Raw genomic sequence first — 26,742 nt, 5'->3', positions numbered from 1 at the left:
ACAAGAGTTACGGATGGCTGTGAACCACCATGAGAACCAAATTCAGGTTCTCTGCAAGAGCAACGAGTTCTCTTAACCACAGAACTATCTCCCCACCCCAGTGCCTGTTTTATTACACAAACACTGCTGTTCAGAATCTTGTACTAGTTCTCGGCCTGTCCACATGTCACTCTTTTCCAGGAGCACTCTCAACCCACCCTCACATCCTTTTCCGTCGTGTGATCTTTGGCCATTGAGATCCCAGTGTGAGTCTGGTCTGAATTAGCCTACAGAGCCAGTGCAAACACAGCTATAGCTTGTTTGCCCTGGAGAGCAATTAAGTGCCATGTGGCAGAAGACTGGGAACTACTTTTTAGGGTCAGTGCCCTGAGCGCTGCTGGGTGTTCCAGAGTTAGCTGCACGACTGGTATGGCTGAGCATCTCTCCCACCCTCAGCTTTAGGAAGACCATCTTTTTGTTTTGTTTTTTTGTTTTTCGAGACAGGGTTCTCTGTAGCTGTGGAGCCTGTTGTCCCCTGGAACTAGCTCTTGTAGACCAGGTTGGCCTTGAACTCACAGAGATCCACCTGCTTCTGCCTCCTCCCCGCCAGGATTAAAGGTGTGAGTCACCACTGCCTGCACGGGAAGACCATCTTTCACTGTGGCCACTGTGTCCTACCTTATGAAGAACACTGAAGATGCATGGTTCCAACTACAAAAAAAGGCCACTGTGAAGCCACTTCCTGTCATTCTCGGGGTCCCACCACTGACCCTGACTGCAGCTAGTCAGTGTTTTGTTCCTCTCAGGCATCACACTACCTCCCCCGGGCACAGCTACCCTCAGCTGTTCCCAGAGACAGCGGTGTTGCCCCTTAGCTGGGAACAGGAGCAAGCCACTCTAGATACCCTAACCAGTCCTCTGGGTCTCTTCCCTGCAGCTTCCTTGCCATACACAGTCACTCACACAGCTCTGCACTAGGATAGGATTTATTTTTCCTTGGCAAAAGTCAAATGCTACATTTTAAAAACAGAAAATCTCAAAACAAATTCATCACAGCAGACGGTCTGGTCAAACCACAAAGCATCCTACTCAAGATTTTTGTTTTTTAAATATACAAGTCAGTTTAAAATGATAAGTTCTGTGAGAACTAAGAAATCTACAGCCTGTAGTTTAACAATAGAAAAAATTAAGACAAAAGATTCATAGCATCCAGCATTTTGCTTAATTTCCTGTTCATAGCACCTATTTCTCTAGACTATAGATAGGGTGATTATGCTAACACCTGTGGCATATGCTGTGTACTAACAAGTGAGCTTGCTGCTTCCCTTCCCCAGCAATCCCTGCCACAATGACACAGAGAAAACGGGAAGACCTGGGAGCAACTGAGAAGCTGGATGCAGGTCGACGACCCCGTTTCTCAGGACTGGGTGACGCCCAGCTGCCTGCAGTTAAAAAGCCTCAGACTCAAAGTTCAAAAGAAGAACAAGTGTAGTGTGATCACATCTGTGCTGTCACAGCCGGCAGTCCCACCGCAGGTGCGAGCCAGCGGAGCAGAGGGGTGGCTTCCTAAGCTCCACTGCACTGCGAAAACAGACATCCCACACACAGCACTCGCTACAATCACTCCTTCCTGGACAAAGCCCATCGGAAAATACCAGCAAAAACCCCAAGAACGAAACAGTTCCTCCTACAAGTCCTAGGAGACTGTGAATGGTAGCCATGTCAAGAATGGTAGCCATGGTCTTGGCCAGATCAGACCCAGAGCAGAGAGGAGACAGGAGAGGAGACTCTTTTCCTAGACCAGGAAGCCTTCTGCAGTCCCAGAGATGCACCCAATGTTTTAGCCAAGTGGCCTGGGCTAAGACACCAGAGGTTAGGAAGTAACACGCACACGGGCATTCTTACTTGGGAATACACAGTGGGAAGGACGGGCAGGGGCGAGCAATCTGGAGCTCCTTCCCACCCCAAGCCTGCTACTCTAACTAAAGGGTTTTCCTGGTGGGGTTTGTTTCTCTTAAATTTTCACTTCCTACAATGTCAGATATTACAAAAGATACAGGCTAGTCCCAAAGCTGGACTCTGAGTAAAGTTGTTTCTTTTATAAATACTTTAATACAGACAATCCTCACTCCGAGCAGTGTCAGTGACACAGCGCCAGCAGGCACACAAGTTCACACTCCAAGTAGGATCAGTGACACAGCGCCAGCAGGCACACAAGTTCACACTCCAAGTAGGATCAGTGACACAGCACCAGCAGGCACACAAGTTCACACTCCGAGTAGGATCAGTGACACAGCGCCAGCAGTCACACAAGTTCACACTCCGAGTAGGATCAGTGACACAGCGCCAGCAGTCACAAAAGTTCACACTCCGAGTAGTGTCAGTGACACAGCGCCAGCAGGTACACAAGTTCACACACACACACACACACACACACACACACACACACACACGGCTCCCAAACTTTCACAGAAAGTCTGACAGCTACCACATAATTATAAAGGGGCCCTACCTCTCAAATGAAGTAAGGTGAGAATGACCTTGTCATTTCAGTGTAAAGAAGTCAGAGAAAGAAGAGTGTGTGTCACTTAACAAAAAATTAAACAGGGATTTGTAAATTTGGTTGAAAAAGCAGAAAGAGAGGGGGGTAAAATTCTGATTACTGAAAGGAAAACCAAACAACAACAAAAATCTACCAAACAACTTAACAAAAAACCCAAAACAACAAACCACCAACCAACCAAAGAAAAAGCCCACCTTTTGGATTTCTGCAGAGCTTCCTCCTAGTACTGGCTGAACCATGGCAAACTGGGGTCTGCGCTATACAGGAGGGCTTCCACAGCGGGAGAATCAAAAGACCAAACAATGAAACTGAGGGTGGAAGTTAGTGTAAATCTGCATTTGGGAGGAAGTTAGCTGTCATTAACTCCACAGTCCAGCATAGTTTCCATGGAGCCCAGAAGGGAGGGGACCTCCTGCCACAAAGAGCTTCGTTCCGGACGAGTCGTAGCAGTGGGTGTAAACAGCATTGGGGAAGAAATCAATGTCCGAAAAGTAATTCCTCCAGGTTTCATCATGATTCTATGGGAAGAGAAGGAAACTGTTAGCACCACCAGGGAAGAGCCAGAAAGAACAGGAACACCTTCTAGTCTCTGCCTGAGCAAAGGGTTCTATACCTGCCACACACTGATGTCACACATTGGTCCTCATGGAAACTGCGCTGAGAGCTTTCCAGAATCCAACTTGTTAGGGACAACTCACCGGCAGCAACAACAGGAAGTTCCTTTTCATAACTTCCTGCTGCTATTACTTGAAGAAAATCTTAAGGCACCAGCATATTTTACTGTCTTTCACTTATGTTTTGCAATCTTCCTTCAGTTTATGGAGTGCTGAGATTATAAGCATTTACCACCACTGACCTACTGGGCTCTTCCCCCACAAATCCAATACATAGACACAAAGGAGAGCCAGGGGAAGGCGTTCTTCTCTGCTCTAAGGAATGCCAAGAGCAAAAAGGGGAGGAGGGCTAAGCAGAGGGAAGACAATTTCCCCTCCCCGTCAAGCAACCACTACCTCAGGTTTGAGTGCACTCACCAGCCAGCCCTTGCCAGTGGTTAGTTTCAGATTCTCCCCTGCGAGTCTGGGCTTGGATCCATAAAAAGGTGAGAGCCTCTCTTCCAGAAATCTCTGTGCTCGGATATCATAGAAGAGCAGGGAGCCCTGCCCTGTGCCCACAGTGATAATATGTTCATAGAAGCTCACTGATCGAATCCCTGAGAGAGAAAAGCACAGAGCAATTCAGGGACAGAACAACCCAAATATCACATGGTGCTATGCCAATGGCTAAACAGAACTCATGGTGACTGATAGGACTCTGCTAATACAACAAATGACTGAGAATGTCCATGTTGTTTTCTGCCAAAAAACGAACGTATATGTGAAACTGTGTGTGTCACACCCGCAAGCAGGACCGGAGTCATCTCACATAACTACAGCTCTTCTCTATCACCTGTTCCCACACTGCGGCCACTGTTACCTTCGTATTACCAGCATGGCCCTACACCAAGTATCTGGAAGTCTGTTATCCATGGCGTGATGCCAGCTTTTTGGATCAAAGGGAAACTACATCTGCCGCACCTGTGGATTAGGTGCCACATATGCATGTCGGTGTCTCCTGGCGTCTGTGTGAGGCTAGGGACCTTTGTGGACTAGTATTTCCTTATGTAAGCTACCTCCATTAACGTAACCAAAACCCTTTAGAAGCTGGGCATGGTGGTGCATGCCTTTAATTCCAGTACTGAGGAGAATGGAAGCAGATCACTGTGAATTCAAGGCAGCATGGTTGACCCAGCAAACTCCAGGCTCGTCAAGGATACCTAGGGAGACCTTGTCTCAAAACAAAGCAAGAGCCGGGCGGTGGTGGTGCACGCCTTTAATTCCAGCACTTGGAAGGCAGAGGCAGGCGGATCTCTGTGAGTTCGAGACCAGCCTGGTCTATAAGAGCTAGTTCCAGGACAGGCTCCAAAACCACAGAGAAACCCTGTCTCGAAAAAAACCAAAAAAAAAAAAAAAAAACCCACAAAAAAAACAAAGTAAGAATGCTGCTGCTGCCGATACTAAGAACCCTCTGAAACTTTCCACTGTACACCAATCCAGCTAAACCTTATTTCTTCTCGAACTTTCATTATATCCACCGTTTTCTAGCCTAAACTTACACATCTTAACTACTTATAAATAAATCTAGGGCTGGTGAGATGGCTCAGCAGTTAGGACTCTTGCTAGTCAAGGCTGGCCACCTAAGTTGATTCCTGTGACTCCCATGGAAGGAGAGAACCAACTCTCTTTGACTGTTTTTTGGCCTCCAATCAGCATCATGGCACCCACCTTCCCAGCAATAAATAAGAAACAAACACAAACACTGCTTTTGTACTCTCTACACAGAAATAACACTATTTGAAAAAGAGAATAAACTATAACCCCCATTGTTTCTTTTATTTGTTTTTGTTTTTTTTTTTTTTTTTTTTTTTTTTTGGTTTTTCGAGACAGGGTTTCTCTGTGGTTTTGGAGCCTGTCCTGGAACTAGCTCTTGTAGACCAGGCTGGTCTGGAACTCACAGAGATCCGCCTGCCTCTGCCTCCCAAGTGCTGGGATTAAAGGCATGCGCCACCACCGCCCGGCTGTTTTTGTTTTTTTTTTTGGTTTTTTTTTTTTTTTTTTTTTTGGTTTTTCGAGACAGGGTTTCTCTGTGGCTTTTTTTTGGAGCCTGTCCTGGAACTAGCTCTGTAGACCAGGCTGGTCTCGAACTCACAGAGATCCGCCTGCCTCTGCCTCCCGAGTGCTGGGATTAAAGGCGTGCGCCACCATCGCCCAGCTTGTTTTTGTTTTTTGAGATAGGGTTTTTGCTCTGAGCATGAGACCCTGATGGCAGGGGAGTGTGTTCTGATGAGTCTGCAGCTGAAAGATCCCGAGAGCTGGGGCATGGCCAGAGCCCTATATAAGCTGCCCCTGAGCACAATAAAGTGGGCATTCTTGTCTCGAGGATGTCCCCGTGGCCCTGTCTGTCTATCTGTCTCTGTGTGTATTTTTTTAAATTTTCAGTCTAGTTCCCATAGTGTGTAGGAGTAGAGCGTGGAACAGAACCGGTGTAGTTTTACATGACCTCATACTCCTCTAACTCCTCCCACCAGAGTCATTCAGGTGCATAAGAATTTTAGCTCAGGCAGGGCCCCAGCAAAATATTCCCAGGGGACTAGTGCTAACTGCTTATCTCCTCACGGTGGTTTGTTCCAAACTCTTCTACAGCCTAGACATTCTGTAGCCACATGCACATAACTAAGTTCTTTTCTTCTGTCACCAAACACTTCTACATGGTACACACAGATCACTATTCTTGTTTGGAAGTCAAATAAGAAACAAAAGGTGAGAAGCCATTTGCCATGTAGCTGTAAGCCTGAAGGAACAGACAGGGACTTACCACTGCCTCGCTCCCTGGAGCAGACAGACTTGACGTTGTACGACGGCTGTCGCGGGTCCAGGAAGGAGACATGCGCCTGAGAGCCCACTGCATACACTGACCATTCGCTGCCATAGGCCAGACACACATTCTCTCGACAATATGGCAATTTGGTGGAAAGGAGCTGAAAAGAAATATAGCCATAACTAGCATAAAATGGACATTCTTGTGCCCAGCCTCTGTGGGCTTCCTGTACACACAAATTATCTACCTAAACCAGGAACAAGACAAAGTAAATGAGTAACTTCTGGGTTAGGGAAAAGGTAAAGCTGGAATTAAATAATGAAAACGCCAGGAAAAGCCAAGAACCATAGTTTATTTCCAGGAATGAGCCCAGTGCACTAAACCTAAGCTTCACCCTGATCTCTCTGCAAGATGAGCCACCATTCTCCTTGTTGCTCTTCAGATAAAGGGACTCATTTCAAGTGCTGTGGGACAATGGCCTTTTATCCTGTCACTTGTATTATTTTTATTTTTTAAACTTTCCTCCTATATTTTTTCTTTTTTTAATATTTATTTATTATGTATACAATAGTCTGTCTGTTTGTATGTCTGCAGGCCAGAAGAAGGCACCAGACCCCATTACAGATGGTTGTGAGCCACCATGTGGTTGCTGGGAATTGAACTTGGGACCTTTGGAGAGCAGGCAATGCTCTTAACCACTGAGCCATCTCTCCAGCCCAATTGTATTATTATTAATAAAATGCTGATTGGCCAGTAGTCAGACAGGAAGTATAGGTGGGGCGATGGCAACCAGGCAGGAAGTAGAAGTGTGGCAATGAGAATTATGGGAAGAGGAAAGTTTCAGTCCACAGTCATCACCCAGACACAGAGCAAGCAAGATGTGACTGCCTCGCCAAAAGAGGTACCAAGTTACGTGGCTAACAGAGACAAGAATAATGAGCTAATATAACCTATAAGAGAGTTACTGGGCCAACCAGTTTATGATTAATGTAGGCCTCTGCGTACTTCTTTGGGACTTAATGACGGCGGGATCTGGTGGGACAGAAACCTCTGTCAACAGATGACCCTCAGCCAATTTCCCAAAGAAATGGGAACTGTACAGCAGAGGAAGCATGCCCGCAGGACTGACCCCAACCCGGGTAACCTGAGTCAGCCTTCCTATTTGACCCTGTGGATTAGCCTGATGTATGGAAATCACTATGCAGCGCCAGCGAATGCAAAGCTGCCATGACATAGGGAGCTGCCAATTCCCAGAGCTTTGCTTTCTCTTTAGAAAAAGTTGGTTATAGATATTATAAGCAGCACAGGCAAGGCGTGGACTAATGATCCACACATACACTTTATTGTATAAAAAAGTTGTTAGCAGGTATTATTAATAAACCTGTTTTCTCCTTAATTGTGTTGTTGCAATCTCAGTCTCTTTAAAAGACTTCCCTGTCATTCTGGCACTGGAAGATTGAGAAAGGATCTCAAGTTGGAGACAGATTTTTTTTTTTTATTGTGTACATAGTGTTCTGTCTGCATATATGTCTGCAGGCTAGAAGAGGGAACTAGATCTCATTACAGATGGTTGTGAGCCACCATGTGGGTGCTGGGAATTGAACTCAGAACCTCTGGAAGAGCAGCCAGTACTCTTAACCTCTGAGTCATCTCCATAGCTAATCTTTGGAGAAAGAAAAAAAAAAAGGATGCTGAGTGGTAGTGTCGTACGCCTTTAATCCCAGTACTTGGAAAGCAAGGCAGGCAGATCTCTTTGAGTTTAGGCCAGCCTGGTCGACAGAACAAGTTACAGGATAGCCAGAGCTACATAGAGAAAGCCTGTCTTAAAACATAACAACAAAGGCCTTTTCTTGCTTAAGCATGGTGGTTGTCAGTATTTCCAGTCTTTGGAAGATATTTTAGAAGTGGGAAGATCACAAATTTAAGACAAGACTGGACTACATAAAGAGATGTCTCAAAAATAAATTTAAAAGATATACAGACTTTTCTTCAAAAAACGCATGTCAGACTCACAACTTCATGCCCTATGCAGTTCTATTCCCAGACCTTGGGAGAAAAGGTGTTTTGGACAAATCCACTATGACTCTGAAACAATTACAGTATTCTAAACTTATGATAAATTATCACATAAACCTACCAAGTCATGCCAGGCGGTGGCATTGTGCGCCTCTAATCCCAGCACTCGGGAGGCAGAGGCAAGTGAATCTCTGTGAGTTCAAGGCTATACTGGGTTACCAAGTCAATTCCAAGACAACCAGGACTATTACACAGAGAAACAATGTCTCGAAAGCACACACACATACACACACACACACACACACACCTTGCCAAAAAAACCCCACCAAACTACTGAGTCATGTTCACACCTTAGACAATGTATTTTCAGCCTTCCAGAGATGAAAGTAGCCATCCAGTGATACTGCTCCCAACTCCTACAAAAGCAATGAAAAAGAAGTTATAATACGATCTGCAGCAAACTCAAGTAGCAGGATGTGCAGGGGGCGAGCCTGAGGGCTGGGGTTCTCCTGTCCTCCATTCCTATCCCACGGTGCGTTAGCCTCACTTCACAAATGGCAGCCAGGTAGTATATTCAATTCCACAAAGCAAGCATAGTCTCTAACAACCTCTGCGGGTCATGAGTGCCCTGACATCCTAAGACTGCTAGAGCGGAGCTCGCAAGGGAAAGGCTGTTTTCTCAGTCCCAACGTGGGAGCTGTAGGTACAGAGAATCTACTTGTAGTAAACCACACATACCCACACACATGTGCAGGCAAAACACCCTTACACATAATTTAAAAAAAAAAAACGAATTGGGGCCTTTCCCAGGTTTTGCAGAAGCCAGTCTCCTTTCTGGGCTCTGGTTCTAGACTTAGATTTGGCTTGCGACCTCACCATCAGAAGATGTGGCACAGTGCTTTAGGTGAAACTCAGTAGCAGGTGTGAGATAAAGGATTAATGAAAGACGAGGAGCTTAAAAACAAGGATGGCTTTTACAGTAAGTATGAAAATCAAATCCAAAATAGAGCCCTCGAAAAGGGACATGCAAATGAGGCAGTGTCAGATTAGAGTGGACCACAAATGTGTCTACCCAGACAAAGCCAACAGAGACCGAGCCTGGGCCTGACAGCCTGTCACTCCTCCCCAGTCTCCTAGACTCTAAAAGGCCACAGTGCCCTACCATGGAGGAGAAAGGATCTCCTAGATAAAGTCAGGAGAGACAGGCTTCTAGGTCCCTTGGTTGTTCATACCTTGTTCTTATTGTTGAAGGCTAAAGCCCGCACCTTGCAGTTGTCCGGGTTTGTATCCTCCTTGGGGATATCTTTTAAGGCCTTGTGAGTGATGTGAGCATACACAGGGACTGGTGACACGTTATGTCTTGCATCGCTTTTGGTCAATACATCATCTGTCACCTCCCAGAGTCCCATAGAACCATCCCGTGAGCCTGCAGCATAGTAGATTCACAAATGTCAAATATTCTTAACCCTCCATGAGAGAACCCCACAGAAGACTACATAGGCCTTTACTTTTCTTTTTTTTTTTTTTTTTTTTGGTTTTTCGAGACAGGGTTTCTCTGTGGCTTTGGAGCCTGTCCTGGAACTAGCTCTGTAGACCAGGCTGGTCTCGAACTCACAGAGATCCGCCTGCCTCTGCCTCCCGAGTGCTGGGATTAAAGGCGTGCGCCACCACCGCCCGGCTAGGCCTTTACTTTTCAACACACTACCTGGCACTAAAGATTGGCTACATGGCCTACCCGAAACACTACATACAGTTTGTTCTGTTTTTTTTTGGTTACTTTTTGTTTTTCTGTGTCATCTTGGCTGATCTGGGACTCACTCTGTAGACCAGGTTGGCATCGAAGTCACAAAGATCTGCCTGCTACCTGTGTGTGCCACCATCATCACCTGGCTGGCATGCATTAAGCCAGATCTCACTCTGTAACCAAGGCTACCCTCAAACTTGCAGCATGACTCTCAACCTCCATTCCCGAGTGCTGGGATTGCAAGCATGAGCCATCGCATTCAGTTCAGACTTCTTCATCCAGACATCTTTCTCTACAAACATTTCTTTACAAGAAATTTGCCTGCCTCTGCTTCCCTGAGTGTGGAATTAAAGGCGTGCAACACCACCGCCCAGCAAGAAGGAATTCTTAGTGCCGGAGCTATACCCGACAGAGCACTTGTCTAGCATGCATGGAAGTCCTAGGTTCAATCCCCAGCACCACAGAAAACCTGATATGATGGTCTATACCCATGATCTAAGCCCTTCGGAGGTGGAGGCAGTTGGATCAGGTGTGTTCAATGTCGTCCTTCGCTACATAGTGAACATGAGACAAACACATAAGACCATCTCAAGTGTTGTTTTTTTTTTTAAAGAGAAAGAAAAGGAAAAAGATTTTTTTTTTTAAATTTTATGATCATTAGTGGTTTGACTGCATGTATATCTGTGCAAGGATATCAGAAGCCTTGGAACTGAAGTTACAGACAGGTGTGAGCTGGGAATTGAACCCGGGTCCTCTGGAAGAACAGTCAGTGCTATTAACCCCTGAACCATCTCTCCAGCCCTGAGATGGTTGTTTTTTATATGCTGGGACTGTAACTCAGAAGCAGAATAGTTGCCTGAGCACAAGAACTGTCCATCTATCGCTCTCCATTTATTTATTTATTTATTTATTAAAGGCAGGGGCTTACTATGACCTCCTGGCTCTCCCGGGCCTCCTGACAGAATAGCATAGCTTCAAAACCACAGAGATCTGCCTGCTCCTGCCCCAGGAGTGCTGGGATTAAAGGTGTGCCCTATCATACGTGGCTCCTGAATTCAATTTTAAATACCATAAGCCAAATAAAACCTATTCATTCTTTTTCTTAGGAAACAACAATGAACAAGAAGCTTTCTTTTCTTTAGCTCCTTGACCAGTGCTGAGTTAATTCCCAGGGCCTCACACATTCAAAGAAAACTTTTCTTTGAGCCTACCCTGAATTGTCCGCCAAAATAAAATGAGGCCATCTACAACAACACCGAATATTTACATTTTCATTAGAAACAATTCATAACATCAAAGCCCGTACACAAAGATATCTATTTACTTATATTTCTGTCCTCCCACTCTCCTATCTCTTACGATTTTTTTTTTTTTTTGATTTTTCGAGACAGGGTTTCTCCGTAGCTTTTGGTTCTTGTCCTGGAACTAGCTCTTCTAGACCAGGCTGGCCTCGAACTCACAGAGATCCGCCTGCCTCTGCCTCCTGAGTGCTGGGATTACAGGCGTGCACCACCACCGCTCGGCTACAATTTTTTTTGAACTGTTAAATTTACTCTTGCAATTTTTTAAAAATCTATCGATCTATCTATCTATCTATCTATCTATCTATCTATCTATCTATCTATCTATCTATCATTGTTTCTTCAAGACAGGGTTTCTCTGTGTAACAGTTTTTGGCTGTCCTGGAACTTCCTTCATAGACCAGACTGGCTGCAAACTCACAGAGATCCACCTGCCTCAGCCTCCCAAGTGCTGGGATTAAAGGCGTGTGCCACCACCACCCAACAGGTTTATTTTCTTTTTTTCTTTTTTTTTTTTTCTTTTTTTTTTTTTGGTTTTTCGAGACAGGGTTTCTCTGTGGCTTTGGAGCCTGTCCTGGAACTAGCTCTTGTATACCAGGCTGGTCTCGAACTCACAGAGATCCGCCTGCCTCTGCCTCCCGAGTGCTGGGATTAAAGGCGTGCGCCACCACTGCCCCGCAACAGGTTTATTTTCTATCACACTACTATAACTTAAACTTCCTCTTTGCCACACCAAAGCTTCCTAAAGGAGGGCAACTTTACCAGACACTGCCATAGTATCGTTGATCCACGCAATGGAAAAGATCCAATCCTTGTGTCCATCCTTAGAGGGTAAGTGACATGCACAGAGAGGAAAAACAAAAACAACAACAACAAAAAAAAAAGATTAGTAAAATAAGAACCACAATGAATTCTTCTGAAAAGCATACAGGTGTGACTGAAAATATCTTGTAAAACCTTTATGTACGAAAGGGCATGGCTGCACATGCCTGTAAGTCAGGAAGCTAAGGCAGAGGATCCCAAGTTCCAGGACAGCATGAGCAACAAATGGAGACCCTGCCACAAAACAAACAGAGCCAGCAAAAGAGCTCATCAAGGTGTTCACTGCCAAGTCTGATGACCCGAGTTTGATTCCAAAAACACCCACAAAGGGGAGTACTGAATTATCTCTCAGTGTCCTCTGCCCTCCACATGTGCACACCCCTCCCCCCCTAAGATAATGTAAAACAACAACGACCAAACAAAAGCATGGTCTCTGGAGACCTTAACCTGTAGGCTAAGATCATACTATCTGGGGAGAACCAAAGGTAGAACAAAACTGGCACCCCTGCAGACAAAAAGAATTCCAAAAAGGGGCGCACACCTTGAATCCCAGCACTGGGGAAGCAGAGGCAGAAGGATCTCTGAGAGTTTGAGGCCAGCCTGGTCTACACAATGAGTTCCAGGATAGCCAGGACTACATAGAGACCCTGTCTCAAAAATCAAAAACTCAAGGCCAGGCAGTGGTGGCGCACGCCTTTAATCCCAGCACTCGGGAGGCAGAGGCAGGCGGATCTCTGTGAGTTCGAGACCAGCCTGGTCTACAAGAGCTAGTTCCAGGACAGGCTCCAAAACCACAGAGAAACCCTGTCTCGAAAAACCAAAAAAAAACATCAAAAACTCAAAACAAACAAACAAAAATCCAAAAGCAACAACAAAAACAGAATGTCCAGAGGACGGAGCTTCCAGCTTTCGACCTCAGAGTCCTATCGTCTGCCGGGAACTCCCCCGGTGCCACCCATGTCTCCTTTAAGTCTCCTTCTCACTGAAGCTTTCTCTCAAACAGCATCTTCCCCTTACTCTCCAGCTACTCTGTGGCATACGTCACACTGACGTGCTACTGACTTGAATGATATACATATTGGTTGGTTCACGGGTCACACTCAGCACTATACTGAAGACAAGGGCTTTATTGATTTTATTCACTGCTATACTCCTGGAGCCAAAGACAATGCCTGACTACAAATGAACTGGAAAGCTATTTTCTGACAGGGCACTGGGAGATATGTAGACCCTGTGAACTGAAAAACACCCCACTATTAGCCACAGAGAGGTACCACTTGTCCCTTCTACCAAACACACGTCCTGGTTCTTACCTCTGGGGTTCTAATTTCATTCTGCTCTCTTCCACCCCTCATCCCATGTCAGGAGAATTCTAGAGAAAACCATTCCTTTCTAGGTTAGGAGAGAATCATGTTTTAAAACAAGGACGACCAATGGAAAAACTTACATCACCCACACACACAGGATCTAATGTAGGCAGCCGATAGATGGCCAGACTGTTTGGGTTGTCTCCTCCAGTGGCTAGGAGTGTTCTAGAAGGATTCAGCTCTATTGCATGGATACCACAGCCCTGCTGAGACACACCTCCAGGTTCCCGGTCTTTCAAAATGGGAATCTTGGTGATCTGGCCTGTCTGGACATCTACTACAAAGAGCTGCAAGAGAAAAGAGGTGCACAAAACATAGTTTTTACTTCATGTGGTCAACATTGGTACAAACACCCATTTGTTCAATTAGAGTCTACTATATAGCAGACCCTAGGGATTTTCATTGTTGTTTTCTGTTTTGAGTCAAGGTCTTACTATGTAGTAAGCCTGGAACTCACAATGTACAACAGGCTGGCCTCCAACTAAAAGATCTGTCTTCTTCTGTCTCCCAAGTACATAAGCCATCACAGTCAGCATTTATTTATTTTGGAGACAAGGTCTCACTGTGTAGCCCTGACTGAACTGGAAATCACTATGTAGACCAATCTGGCCTTGAGGCTTATAGGGATCCACCTGCCTCTAGGCATATTAAAAGGCGTGCACTGCCAAACCCAGCAGAATAATGGCATGGCTAAGGCCATTAGTCAAACGAAATATGAAATAACTTAAAATGACATAAGATTAAAGTTTAACATTTTTAAAAACATTCATTCATTTATTATAGATACAATATTCTGCCTGCATGTGTTCCTGTGGGCCAGTAGAGGGCACCAGATCTCATTACAGATGGTTGTGAGCCACCATACGGTTGCTGGGAATTGAACTCAGGATCTCTGGAAGAGCAGCCATCTTGCCAGCCCCAAAGTTTAACATTTTACATCAACATATTAGAAAGATTCTGTCTACAGTCAAACCACCCTGTATGCAACACATCTCTGATCTCACAAGCTAAGCAGGGTTGGGCCTGTTTAGTACAAAAAAGATAAAACAAACAACCATGGGGGAGGGGGGACAGGGGGATTCAAGGACTGAAAACATCTGTCTTCACCCTGAGTGGCAAACCTCTTTACCCACTCAGCCTTCTAGCTGCTCCCTTAATCTTTCTTACTGGCACTACAAACATTTGGCACAAACTGTAGAGTGGTGGACCCAGATTCTCAGCTCTGAAAACCAGAAGCAGGAGAAACAGACTTTTTAGGTCAGCCTGGGGTACGTGAGAGCCTATCTCAGAAAGAGCAAGGAGCTAGAGAGGGCTCAGTGGTCAACAACAGGTACTGTTCTTGCAAAGGACCCGAGTGTGGTTCCCACCACCCAGGTAAGGCGGCTCACTAACACCTGTAACTGCAGCTCTAGAGGGGATCTAATCCTTCCGGTTACGTAGGCATCTGCATTAACACGCACATATTTACACACACACAATTAGGTAAAAGAAACTTTAAAATAGTTGTATCTAATTATTTTATTAATTAGTTTTACAGGGTACTAAGAAAGGTTCAAAAACCAATGAAAAACTGAGGTGACTTGAAATGCAGAGGGCTCAGGAAACCAGTCGTACCCACATTGTCACTCTTGAGCGTACAGAGGAATGGCCAAGCACCTGGTGCAGGACTGATTGGCCGGCCTCTTCACAAGGACGCATGGAGATGTGGGTGGACCGGCACAGAACTGCTCACACTGACAAGGGCAGAGGCTTCCATGCGGATCCCTGTTCCACACTCAGTGCTGCTGTTCCACACTAACCTACTGGGCCCAGAGCCAGAAACTGGCAGCTCAGCGAGAAGCTAAGGCCCTGGCTCCCTGGATCTTCCCTTCTTGAACAGGGGAAAGAGCAAGTAAAAGGTTACTGAGAAAGATGTAAGGTTAGGAAGCAATGAATGTAGGTGGGGTAAAAACACATGAATGCACCCACAGGACAATGGTTTTCAAAAGGGAAGAGAAGCGTACAAAGTGACTAGAAACACAGAATCCCATTTGTAGAATGGACTCCAGCATAGAGAGCGAATGTGTGCCGGTTTCCAGACACTAAGATAAACTGCACTGGTCCAAGCTTGATGGCTCAGTGGGTGAAGACACCTAATACCAAGTCAGACATCCTGAGTTTGATTCCCAATGCCAATGTGGTGGAAGGAGAGAATCAATTCTCTCAAATGTCTTCCTCTGATCTCTATAAATAAATACAGAGATCTCGATACTGATATTAAAGAAAAAGATAAATTATTACAGTCAGATAGAAAGACAGAAGGAGGATCCAGTTGTTGTGTCAAACTAAAACAATAAGGAACAAAGGAGAGAGTCAAGATCAAAAAACAACAGTTTGTGTGCCAAGAAGGAAAACAGGCTGCACGAATCCACCCGACAAGAGAAGCCAAAGGTAAGGTTCTCTAGCTCCCTGCTCCAAGATCTTGCCTTGTCCTGATGGCAAAATCATGGCATCAAGAGGTGGTGGTAGCTGGTCACACCGCACCCAAGGACCTGAGGCAGTGGATGCTAGCACTCACCTCTTTATTCTGTCCCAACCCATGGAGTGGGGCTGCTCACAATTAATCCCAGCCCTCAAAAGGCAGAGGAAGGGAGATCTCTGAGTTCTTTAGCCCACTGCCCAGTGCTGAGTTCATTCCCACCTCAAACAACCTAACCCAGATAATCGCAGTCATATACAGTGCATACTTACCTGTTCATGCACACACACAAGTAACATGGTATACCTATGGAGACCACATGACAACCTGCAGGAGTTAGCTCTTTCCTTCTACCAGTCCCAGATAGTAAACTCAGGTCAAACTGGATGTCTTTACCTGCTGGACCCATGTTGGCTCACCAAACTTCCTTGGTGTATGTCTGTTCAGGATTTGAACCAGGGCTTCGTGGTGCTTCTACACATTTGTTTTTGGAGGGTGGAGTGTCCTCAGACATTTCCAGAGCTGGCCTTAAACTTACTTTATAGCGTAGGCTAGCTTTGATTTTTTTGTTGTTGTTGTTTTGGTTTTTTGTTTGTTTTTATGACAGAGTCTTGACAAGAAGTGGTGGTGCATGCCTTTAATCTTTTAATCCCAGCCCTCAAAAGGCAGAGGAAGGGAGATCTCTGAGTTCTTTAGCCCACTGCCCAGTGCTGAGTTCATTCCCAGGGCCAGGGCTATACATAAAAACCCTGTCTTGAAAAACTGGAAGAAAAAAAAAAAAAAAAAAAAGAGTCTCATTACATAGTCCTGGCTGTCCAGAACCCAGTATGTAAACTAGGTTGGCCTTGAACTCACGGACAGTCTGCCTCTAGCTCCTGAGAGCTGGGGTTACAAGCCTGCACCAACAGGACTGGTCACATTACTGTTTGTCTATTTTTTTGAAACAAGGTCTCATGTAGCCTCTTGGCCTCAAACTTGCCATGTAGCAGCAGGTGACCCCGAACTGATTCTACCTCCAAGTACTAGAAATAGAAGTGTATACCACTAAGCCCAGCTTTCTGCAGTTCTCATGGCCACAGAGCACTTCACTGCATAGATAAACCAGCATGTAGTGAATAAATTCCCCGCTCTTCAACATTTATGCTGTGTTCAACTTCTTTCTAAAGATTCATTTATCAGGAGCCGGGCGGTGGTGGCGCATGCCTTTAATCCCAGCACTCGGGAGGCAGAGGCAGGCGGATCTCTGTGAGTTCGAGACCAGCCTGGTCTACAAGAGCTAGTTCCAGGACAGGCTCCAAAACCACAGAGAAACCCTGTCTCAAACCCCCCCCCGCCAAAAAAAAGATTCATTTATCATGGATATAGTGTTCCGCCTTGCACACCAGAGGAAGGCATCAGATCTTAATACAAACGGTTGTGAGCCACCGTGTAGTTGCTGGGAATTATACTTAGGATTTTTGGAAGAGCAGCCAGTGTTTTTAACCTCTGAGCTAACTCCAATCCCCAAGTTTTTATAATATAAATGCAAGATCAAGCCGGGCGGTGGTGGCGCACGCCTTTAATCCCAGCACTTGGGAGGCAGAGGCAGGCGGATCTCTGTGAGTTTGAGATCAGCCTGGTCTACAAGAGCTAGATCCAGGACAGGCTCCAAAACCACAGAGAAACCCTGTCTCGAAAAAGCAAAATAAACAAACAAACAAACAAATAAATAAATAAATGCAAGATCAAAAGTTGGACATGGTAGCATGTATATATATTCAGTGCTTTGATTTCTATAACAAACCAGTACCTTATCTGGGAACACTCATTTAATCGGTAGACGACAGAAGACTTCCATACCTCAATACAGTACTTAGGGTGTGTGTGTTGCTGAAGATTGAACCCTGGGCCTCATGTACTCTCCTGAACTACAGTCCCAGAAACAAGGCTTTTTGTTGTTTGTTTGTTTTTTGTTTTTTTTTGAGACAGGGTTTTTCTGTGTAACAGCCCTAGCTGTCCTGGAACTAGCTCTTGTAGACCAGGCTGGCCTCAAACTCACAGAGATCTGCCTGCCTCTGCCTCCCAAGTGCTGGGATTAAAGGTGTGCGCCACCACCGCCCGGCTGCAAAAGCTCATTCTTAACTCCTGCTCTTCCTAAAGCTTTACACATGGATTAATTCTGCACAGAACCTTAGGGAGCATAAAATATTATCACAATTATTTCCAACTAGGAACAGTCACACATACACCAAGAGAAATAACCACCTGGCAACCCTACACCTAAATATCCTCCCAATAAAATCAAATTATCTAATTCCAGCACTCGGGAAGCAGAGGCAGGTGGATCTCTGTGAGTTCTAGGACAAGTGAGGCTACTCAGAGAAACCCTATCTCGGAAAACAAAAAGCAAAAACAATCAGATTCAATTGTCTGCTGGAAGTGGTGGCACACACCTTTAAACCCAATTCTAGGGAGGTAGAAGAAGGCACACTTCTATAAATTCTAAGCTACCCTGTTTAGTACACCAAGTTCAAAGATAGCCATGACCACTTACTGAGACCCCAAGACCTGTTTCCAGAACAAAAACAAAATTAGTTCTAAAAACAGGGAAACCGCTAATTCTGGGATTAAAGAGGGACAGGTTCACCTGATAGTACTGCTGTTAGTCGGTGGGGTGGGAAGGATGAATAAAGATACATACCTGGTGGCTAAACCCAACACACTTAATTATTTTTGAAATGTTTTGCAATGTGGAATCTGTATCACCCAGGCTTTCTCTTGGAGAACCTCCTGCCTCACGTCCTGAATAGTTGGATTACAGATATGCCAGCTCTTTATAGGTGTGAGTGTAACAGCACACATACATCTCGGCTACACATATGGAGGCCAGGAGACATCAGGAAGTTAGCTCATCTACCTTGTTGAAGCAAACGTCTCGTTCATTTCTGCTTGCACTGTACGTACTTTGCCCACAGTGATCTCAGTTGCCCCTACATTTTACCTTGAGACAGGGCCTCACGAACTGACCTGGGCTGGCCTAAACTCATTCTGTAACTCAAGCTAACACTCAAATTTTTAAATTATTTTAAGATAACTTATTTAATTTTATGTGCATTGGTGTGAGGCTGTCAGATCCCCTGGTAATTGAGTTACAGACAGTTGTGAGCTGCCATATGTATGCTAGGAATTGAACCCGGGTCCTCTGGAAGAATAGCCAGTGCTCTTAACTGCTGAGCCATCTCTCCAGCCCCAACACTGAACCTTATTTTTTATTGATGTAGTTTTCAAGACAGGATTTCTCTGTGTAGCATTGGCTACACTGAAACCCACTCTGTAGACCAGGCTGGCCTCAAACTCAGAGATCCACCTGCTTCTGTCCCCAAACTGCTAGAATTAAAGGTGTGAGCCACCACCACCAGGCCCCTTTTTTGGTTTTTCAAGACAGGGTTTCTCTGTTTAACAGAACTAGCTGTACTGGAACTAATTCTTGTAGACCAGGTTGGCCTCATATTCACAGAGATCCAGCTACCTCTGCCTCCCAAGTGCTGGGATTAAAGGCGTGCGCCACCACCACCCAGCTTTATTTATTTATTTATTTTTTAATGTGCATTGGTTTTTACTTGCATGCACCTTGTGTGAGGGTATCAGAGCTTAGAGTTACAGACAGGTGTGAGCTGTCATGTGGGTGCTGGGAATTGAACTCGGGTCCTTTGGAAGGGCAGTCAGTGAGTGCTCTTAACCGCTGAGCCATCTCTCCAGCCCCTATATTTATTTTGTGATAGGGTCTTATGTCATCTAGATTGGTCTCAGATTTGCTATGTAGCCAAGGACTGCCTTGAATTCCAGATGCTCCTGTCTCTTTCTCCCTAACACTGGGATCATAAATATACAACACCATATATAGTTTTAAGAAGTGCTGAGAATCAAGTCGTGTCTCCTGCATGACAGGAAGACACCACCAACTGACCCAACCCCTAAACTCTATAAAAAAAAAAAGCAGGCAAGTGCTCTTAAACACTGAGCCATGTCTTTAACTCCACTGGCCAAGAACTTTGATCTTCTTCCCTCATTTAGTCACTTGAGTAGAGGGGATTACAGGCTGGCACCGCCACATCGGCTAATAAATCCGTCCTGTTGCACACGCCTTCAATTTCAGCACTCAAGAGGCAGAGGCTGGCAGATCTCTGAGTTCAAGACTAGTATGATCTGCCCAGCAAGTTCCAAGACCTATCCATGGCTACACAATGAAATCCAGCCTCGAAAACAACAAAACACACACTCACAACAGGGATAAAAGTATGTATCAGGGAGCTGAATATCTGGCCAGGGAAAACTTCCTGACTCTGTTTGTGCTCTTTCTTGTTTCCCTCCAGGCTCCCTGTTGGCTCTGCAGCAGTTCTGGCCTTGTTACGTCAATCACGTGTTCCTCCAAAGGTTACTATGTAGCTCCTCTTTTTTTTTTTTTTTAGGTTTTTCAAGACAGGGTTTCTTTGTAGCTTTGGAGCCTGTCCTAGAACTAGCTCTCATAGACCAAAAATAAAATTAAAAAATTAAAAAAAAAATCTTATAAACTACTAACTCCCAATACAGACTGACCTTCTCCCAAATGCCAACTATGGGATTCTACCTGAGCCAATGCCTTCCATCTCTCTCTACCTGCTCCGTCCATCATTTGGACTTAGTCCATTCACTCACAGTAAAGTCCAGGGTCTCTCCCTGGAGCAGGCCCCTAACCATATCATCCCCATGTCTCTCAAACCCCTATAAAGTAAAATGGCCAGGCTTCCGCAATCTCTTTAGATTGCGGAAGCCTGTCACACTGGAACTGAAACCTCCCTCACAGATCAGAGTTTTATCTTTGAAACAGGGCCACACTACGCAGCCTGGGCTGACCCAGAACTCAAGAGATTCACCTGCCTCAGTCTCCCAGATAGTTTTCAACTTTGAACTGGCACACCAGATAATGCACTCAGGAGATGCACATATCTCAGCCTCAAATGCTAGGGCCTCAGTCAGCTAGTTTTCAGGGGACCGGCAGATCAGATAATGCAATGCTGCTTTACAGAAACAAACCCAAGAGCAGCTGGGAGATAGAGGCAAGAGGCTCAGGAGTTCAAGGCAGGCTCTGGCTGCATAAGATCAGGTTGCAACAGAACTAAATAACAAAAGCAAAAGTAAGAAGTATTTGCCAAACAACAACACACTTCCTCCTTGGTTCCCTACTTTGGTTCTAGAAGCTGAGCAAACAGAAAAATAACACCATTAAAAAACAAAAACAAAAAAATAACAAAAAACAGAGCTTGACATGGTGGCACACGCCTTTAATCCTAGTATTCAGGAGCCAGAGGCAGCAGATCTCTGAGTTGGAGTCCAGCCTGGTCTACAAAGTTTCAGGATACCCAGGGCTTCGAAGAAACCCTGTCCCCCACCCTCCAAAACAAACAAACAAACAAACAAACAAACAAAAAAGGAAAACCAGCTGGTTCTGGAGCACTGGCTGCTCTTCCATAGGACCCAGGTTTGATTCCCATGATAGCTATCCAGTGTCTATAAGTACAGTTCCAGGGGATCCAATACCCACTTCCAGCCTCCTCAAGTACCAGCGCTCATACATACCCACAGGCAGAGTTAAGAGTACCTGTCTATAATCTCAGCAACCACCACATAGGGACTGGTACTTTCAAGGTCATTCTCTGCTATATAGTAAAACAGATGCCAACCTGGGCTACATGAAACCCTGTCTCAAAACACAACAAAAGAAGACAGCCTCCTCTACTTCCAAGCATTTTAAGTCATGAAGATATAGGAAGGCAGAAACAGTTATTAAGTCTAAGTTAGGGGTCAGGAGTGATCAAACACTACTGTGACCCTGGGACTGGGGAGGCAGCAGCAAGCAGATCTCTGTGAGGTCAAAGCTAGCCTGGTCTCCACCAAGTCTCAGGAAGAGAACGAGAGGAGGAGATGAAGTTAGAAGGGTACGGAGCTCAAAAGGCTGGGGACCTGAGTTTCAACCCCAGAGCCCATGAGGTGGAAGGCGGGAACCAGGGCCTGTAAACTGTGACCTCCACATGCCCAGTGTGGCCAATGCAGCACTCATCAACACGTGAAATTTTAAAAAAATGAAAATGGGCTTTTTGTTCTGTTTTCAGTTTTTTGAGACAGGATTTCTTTGTGTAACTCTGGCTGTCCTATAACTATAGACCAGGATGGCTTTGAACTCACACAAACTATCTGCCTGCCTCTGCCTCCTGAGTGTTGGGATTAAAAGTCTGTGCTACCACAGCCTGGCTAAAGTACATTTTTAAGTTAGAAAAACAGAAATAGGTATTAAGAGTAAATAAAAAAAAAATTTGTTATGTATGGATGTTTGGTCTGCATGTACGTCTAAACAGCACACACATGCTTGGTGCCCACCTACAGAAATCAGAAGAGAGCATCGGATCTCCTGGATCTGAGTTATAGATGCTTATGAGCCATGTGGGCTGGAATCAAACCTAGGCTGAGCCAGATTTCTTTCTTTTTCTTTTTTTTCTTTTTTTGTTTTTTCGAGACAGGGTTTCTCTGTAGCTTTGAAGCCTGTCCTGGAAGCTCTGTAGACCAGGCTGGCCTCCTCGAACTCACAAAGATCGACCTTTCTCTGCCTCCCGAGTGCTGGGATTAAAGGTGTGTGCCACCACCACCTGGCTTCCATCTTTCTAGTCTTAAATAAACTCAATTATTAGTTGATACGCTCACCTTCAAAATACCATCAATAGGTTAAAGAAGCAGGGGACTTCTTCTGCTCCAAGTGCCAGCAATGCCAGTTCCCTAAGCCACCAGGGTACGAATGAAATCAGAAAAAGGAAGTTTGTGCAGGCTTCCTACCAGCACAGAGTTTTGAAAGTGTAATGTGTAAGACAAACAACCTTGAACAGAAGAAGTGAAAATTTAGCCCCAACCACCATAGTATTATTTCCTTCCTCAAAACTGGTGAAATTTTGCCTATGGTCTTTATAAAGACACTTCTAATACTTAAGGTATTTGGCAGGGTTTTTCCTGTGTTTGGCGGTGGGCACACAGCCACAGCAAGCACCGCAGTTCAGTCTTTGGTAGTTTGTTCTCTTTCCATCACGAGTCCTTAATTCTTTTTTTTTTTTTTAAATATTTATTTATTATGTATTCAATCTTCTGTCTGTGTGTATGCCTGAAGGCCAGAGGAGGGCGCCAGACCTCTTTACAGATGGTTGTGAGCCACCATGTGGTTGCTGGGAATTGAACTCAGGACCTTTGGAAGAGCAGGCAATGCTCTTAACCGCTGAGCCATCTCTCCAGCCCCACGAGTCCTTAATTCTATGTGCGCTGGTGTTTTTGCCATGGGTGTCAGGTCCCCTGAAACCAGAGTTGCAGACAGGTGTGAGCTGCCATATCGGTGCTGGGAATTGAACCCAGGTCCTCTGGAAAAGCAGTCAAGTGTTCCTAAGCCCTGAGCCATCTTCCCAGTCCATCACATGGGTTTTGAGGGTCAAACTCAGGTTGGCAGGCTTGGCAGCTTTTGCCCAGTTAGTACCCAAGATTTTTTTTTTTTAATTATTCTTATTAGTGTTTGTGTGGTTGAGTGTGGTGTGTATCTCAGAAAGTGTGCCATGGTAGGCATGTGGCAGTCAGAAAAACCAACTTTATGGAAACAGGTCTCGTCTTCCACCCTCCCTGTGGGTTCCAAGGATCAAACTCAGGTTGCCAGGCTTGGACAGTGAGCATCTTTCCATTGAACAATCTCACTGGTTCAAGGTTTTCTTGATATAGAGAAATCTCTCTCTCTCTTTTTTCTTTTTTTGTTTTGTTTTTGTTTTTCGAGACAGGGTTTCTCTGAGTAGCTTTGGAGCCTGTCCTGGAACTCGTTCTGTAGACCAAGGCTGACCTCAAACTCAGAGAGTAACCTCTCTTTTAAGTAACCCCAGATGTTTTGGTTCAGAGTCACTTTGCTCACCATTATAACATCACTCGTCCAGCCACACTAGGAGAGACGGAAGACTTTATCCACCACCAGCTGTCTCTTCTGACACCGACCATTTCTGTACGGTCTTGCCATTTGTACCCTTTATTCAAATCACCACAAACGCACCAGATTCGCGTGCCAACCTTGTGCAGGGCCATGCCCATGACTGCAGGGTCCCAGTTTTAGTACACACGCACCACATCCACTGTGGACTTTATTCTTCCTGTAACCATGCAGTTATATGGCTTACAGGGAACACTTCCCCTCCAATCATTATAACTGTTACTCTTTCAAACTGCTCCCTACCCTCATATATTTAATTTTCCTCTCTTCTTCACAAATGCTCATACCCTAAAACCAGGCACACCCATTTCTTGTCTTTTTTCTTTTGTTTTTCGAGAAAGAGTTTCTCTGTGCAGCCCTGGCTGTCCTGGAATTCTCTTTGTAGACCAAGTTGGTCTTGAACTCAGAGATCCACCCGCCTCTGCCTAGAAGTCTGCACCACCACCGCCGCCACCCAGCATGTCTTCTCTGTCTTACAGGAAACTCTTCAGATCTTTCCTTTCTGTTTCTTCCGAGACAGGATCACAGTATACAGACCTGCCTGGAACTTAAGCTCGTCTACTGCCTAGTCCTCCAAGTGCTACGTTTGGATTCTACTACATGAAAAAGCATCTTTGCCTTATTTCTACTTTCAGCCAAGTTCTAAACACTCCTCCATGTGTCAAAGGCTGGTACACGGCCATTAAGCTGTCACTACCATGCATGTATCCTGAGCAGTGCTCCGGGCATCAATTCACTACCATGCCTGTATCCTGAGCAGTGCTCCGGGCATCAATTCACTACCATGCCTGTATCCTGAGCAGTGCTCCGGGCATCAATTCACTACCATGCATGTATCCTGAGCAGTGCTCCGGGCATCAATTCACTACCATGCCTGTATCCTGAGCAGTGCTCCGGGCATCAATTCACTACCATGCATGTATCCTGAGCAGTGCTCTGGGCATCAATTTCTATCCTTCGTTTGAGGTCTCCTACTTAAAAGATGAGGCTAAAACGTAGAAGCAGCAGCACACACAGATCCAGGGACCTAAAGACACATGTTCATGTGACACCATCCAAAGACGCAGAAGTGAGAGGAGGAGGATAAAAAGGGACAAGGCCATTAGCGGAGCGAGACAATGGCTTTCTAAAAGAAACTGGGGCCACCTCTCCCTGAAGAGCCCAGACCCACACTTGGGTTTGTTCTTTCCTTGAGCACCTCTCTGCCCTAACACTTCTACTGAAAATCTCTTAATAAATTCCAATTCTGCTCATATAAAAGACGTAAATGCAAAAGGGGCAGATGCACGGGAAGGCCCTCGAGCAGGTGAAGCCATGCGTCTCAGACCCAGGAGAACAGAACGCTCCTGACACTTACCGTGTTGCATTTCGTGCCACACACCACTTGCCTATGATTCAACCACTGAGAAGCAAACACTTTATTAAGGGTCCCAAGGTGAAATTCTCTCTCCTTCAGGAGACCGGGAAGCTGCTGTGCCGCGTAACCATGTAACAGCCGAGAATAGTTGGTTTCATTCTGCAGCCTGACCTCCCGGTTCTTCAAGTAGTACACTAAGGATCTCTTCACTGGGGGGAGTCTTTTCCGTTTGTGTAGTGAGTGATCCCAGCCAAACTGTGGAAATCAACACCAGAAATCAGAGCTTTGGTCCCTTTCCTCGAAGGGAAGAAATCCCACTGTATTGGAGAACCACCACCAAGAATTCGTCCTTCAAGATTCGCACAATCAAAAGCGTCACAGATGATTCACAACCCAGAAAATACATCTTAACTCATCTTGCACTGAAATAAAGTTCTCACAGTGAAGCCCACTTAGGAAAAGGGTAAACCGGATGAAAGGATTACCAGGCCTTTGAGGAAAGTGGAGGACTCAGAAACCCTATATACGCAGGTGTCCCTGTCAGAGAAGGAAAGAAGGCCCAGAGTACCGAACCCACCTGGGCTGCATTTCTACCCAGCCCCCTTCTCCCTCTCCGCCTGTGCTCCCCGAAGAGCATAAAGGGTATTCAAAGAGCCAGAGTGGGATCCCGGATCTTCCAGGGCTGTAAGTCAATGGCCGCTCATCGGACACCGCGCGACCTGCGCTGAGGGCAGTTTTAGAATTCGAAAAATCAAATACCAACGGGGTGAACAGGAAGAGTGACCAGCGTCGGAATCCCAAGTCCGAGGGGCCCTGCTCTCCAAAGGGGGCAGTACAGAGGCGACACCTAGTATCTCTTTTAGGTGTCTAAATAGCCAAAAGGACCAGCATCCAGCTTGGAACATTGTTTCCTTGTTAAGAGACAATCGGCCCACATTCAGACATTGTTTCCTTGATAAGGGACAATCGGCCCAAATTCACGGTGCCACTGAAAGGCTGACTTGGCTCTCCTTGATTCAGATTCCCTTGAACTCAGTTTCCTGAGAAGCCGAGGAGGTCCTGGCTTCTCCTCCAGCTCTATCCCTAGCTGCAGACTTCCAGCGGAAGGCGTCATTTTGGAGTTTCCTTTTGGCTCTTCACCCTTCCGGCCCGCCTGCACGCCAGTAAACTGCAGGAGGACCGGCCACGACTCTACAGTCTCGGACCCCGGCTCTTGTCCCGCCCTAGCCCCTGGTTCCTTCCCCCAGCTGGAACTCTCTAAGCCTCTGTTGGGGTTCTGGCCATCTTCCAGGCCTGGAAGCCCTCACCTGCGGGCCCTGAGCGTCGCTCCCGGCTCCAGGCGAGGCAGGCGCTTTCCGCTTCCTGCTAACTGCTTTCCGGGCCATAGTGGGCAGCGCCGCCGTGGCCCCGCAGCCACATGGGGCGGAGGAAGCAAGGGGCGGCAGGGCGGCGGGTCATATACCGGGCCCCGGGGCCGCGCGCTTTCGTGCGCCCGGCCCGGAAAATGGCCCGGCCTCGGGGCGACAGGCGATCAAAGAAAGGCACGTAAAGGGAAGGAGGGAAAATCCGGGGAAGGGAAGGGAAGGGAAGGGGAAGGCAAAGCAGGATCAGGCAGCTTTCCGACAGCCAGGTCTGGAAAGGACGGCGAGCGGCGAGAACCAAAACACTCCCTCCTACTTGCCCGAGCCCCGTCACTCCTGCGCA

General features: G+C 46.0%; 1 protein-coding gene across 2 annotated transcripts; it reads right to left on the bottom strand.

The window, feature by feature from the left end:
- Positions 1 to 958: 958 nt before the first annotated feature.
- Dcaf12 (DDB1 and CUL4 associated factor 12) lies at positions 959 to 26,742 on the bottom strand. Of its 2 annotated transcripts, none has more exons than XM_057790953.1 (9): positions 26,346 to 26,742; positions 25,039 to 25,293; positions 13,287 to 13,493; positions 11,780 to 11,840; positions 9,205 to 9,398; positions 8,323 to 8,388; positions 5,954 to 6,116; positions 3,574 to 3,752; positions 959 to 3,060 (listed from the first exon to the last, which is right to left on the bottom strand). In XM_057790953.1, exons 1-9 carry the CDS (start codon positions 26,421 to 26,423, stop codon positions 2,902 to 2,904), a joined length of 1,362 nt encoding a protein of 453 aa, XP_057646936.1. In that variant the 5' UTR covers positions 26,424 to 26,742; the 3' UTR covers positions 959 to 2,901. The 2 variants fall into 2 exon arrangements, with proteins under 2 accessions (XP_057646936.1, XP_057646937.1); XM_057790954.1 differs by having other exon boundaries at positions 9,238 to 9,398.

This window comes from Chionomys nivalis, chromosome 16 (assembly GCF_950005125.1).
Source record: "Chionomys nivalis chromosome 16, mChiNiv1.1, whole genome shotgun sequence".
Lineage (NCBI taxonomy): Eukaryota > Metazoa > Chordata > Mammalia > Rodentia > Cricetidae > Chionomys > Chionomys nivalis.
The sequence above is the reverse complement of the archived record's forward strand: the minus strand, read 5'-3'. Positions and strand labels throughout refer to the sequence as shown.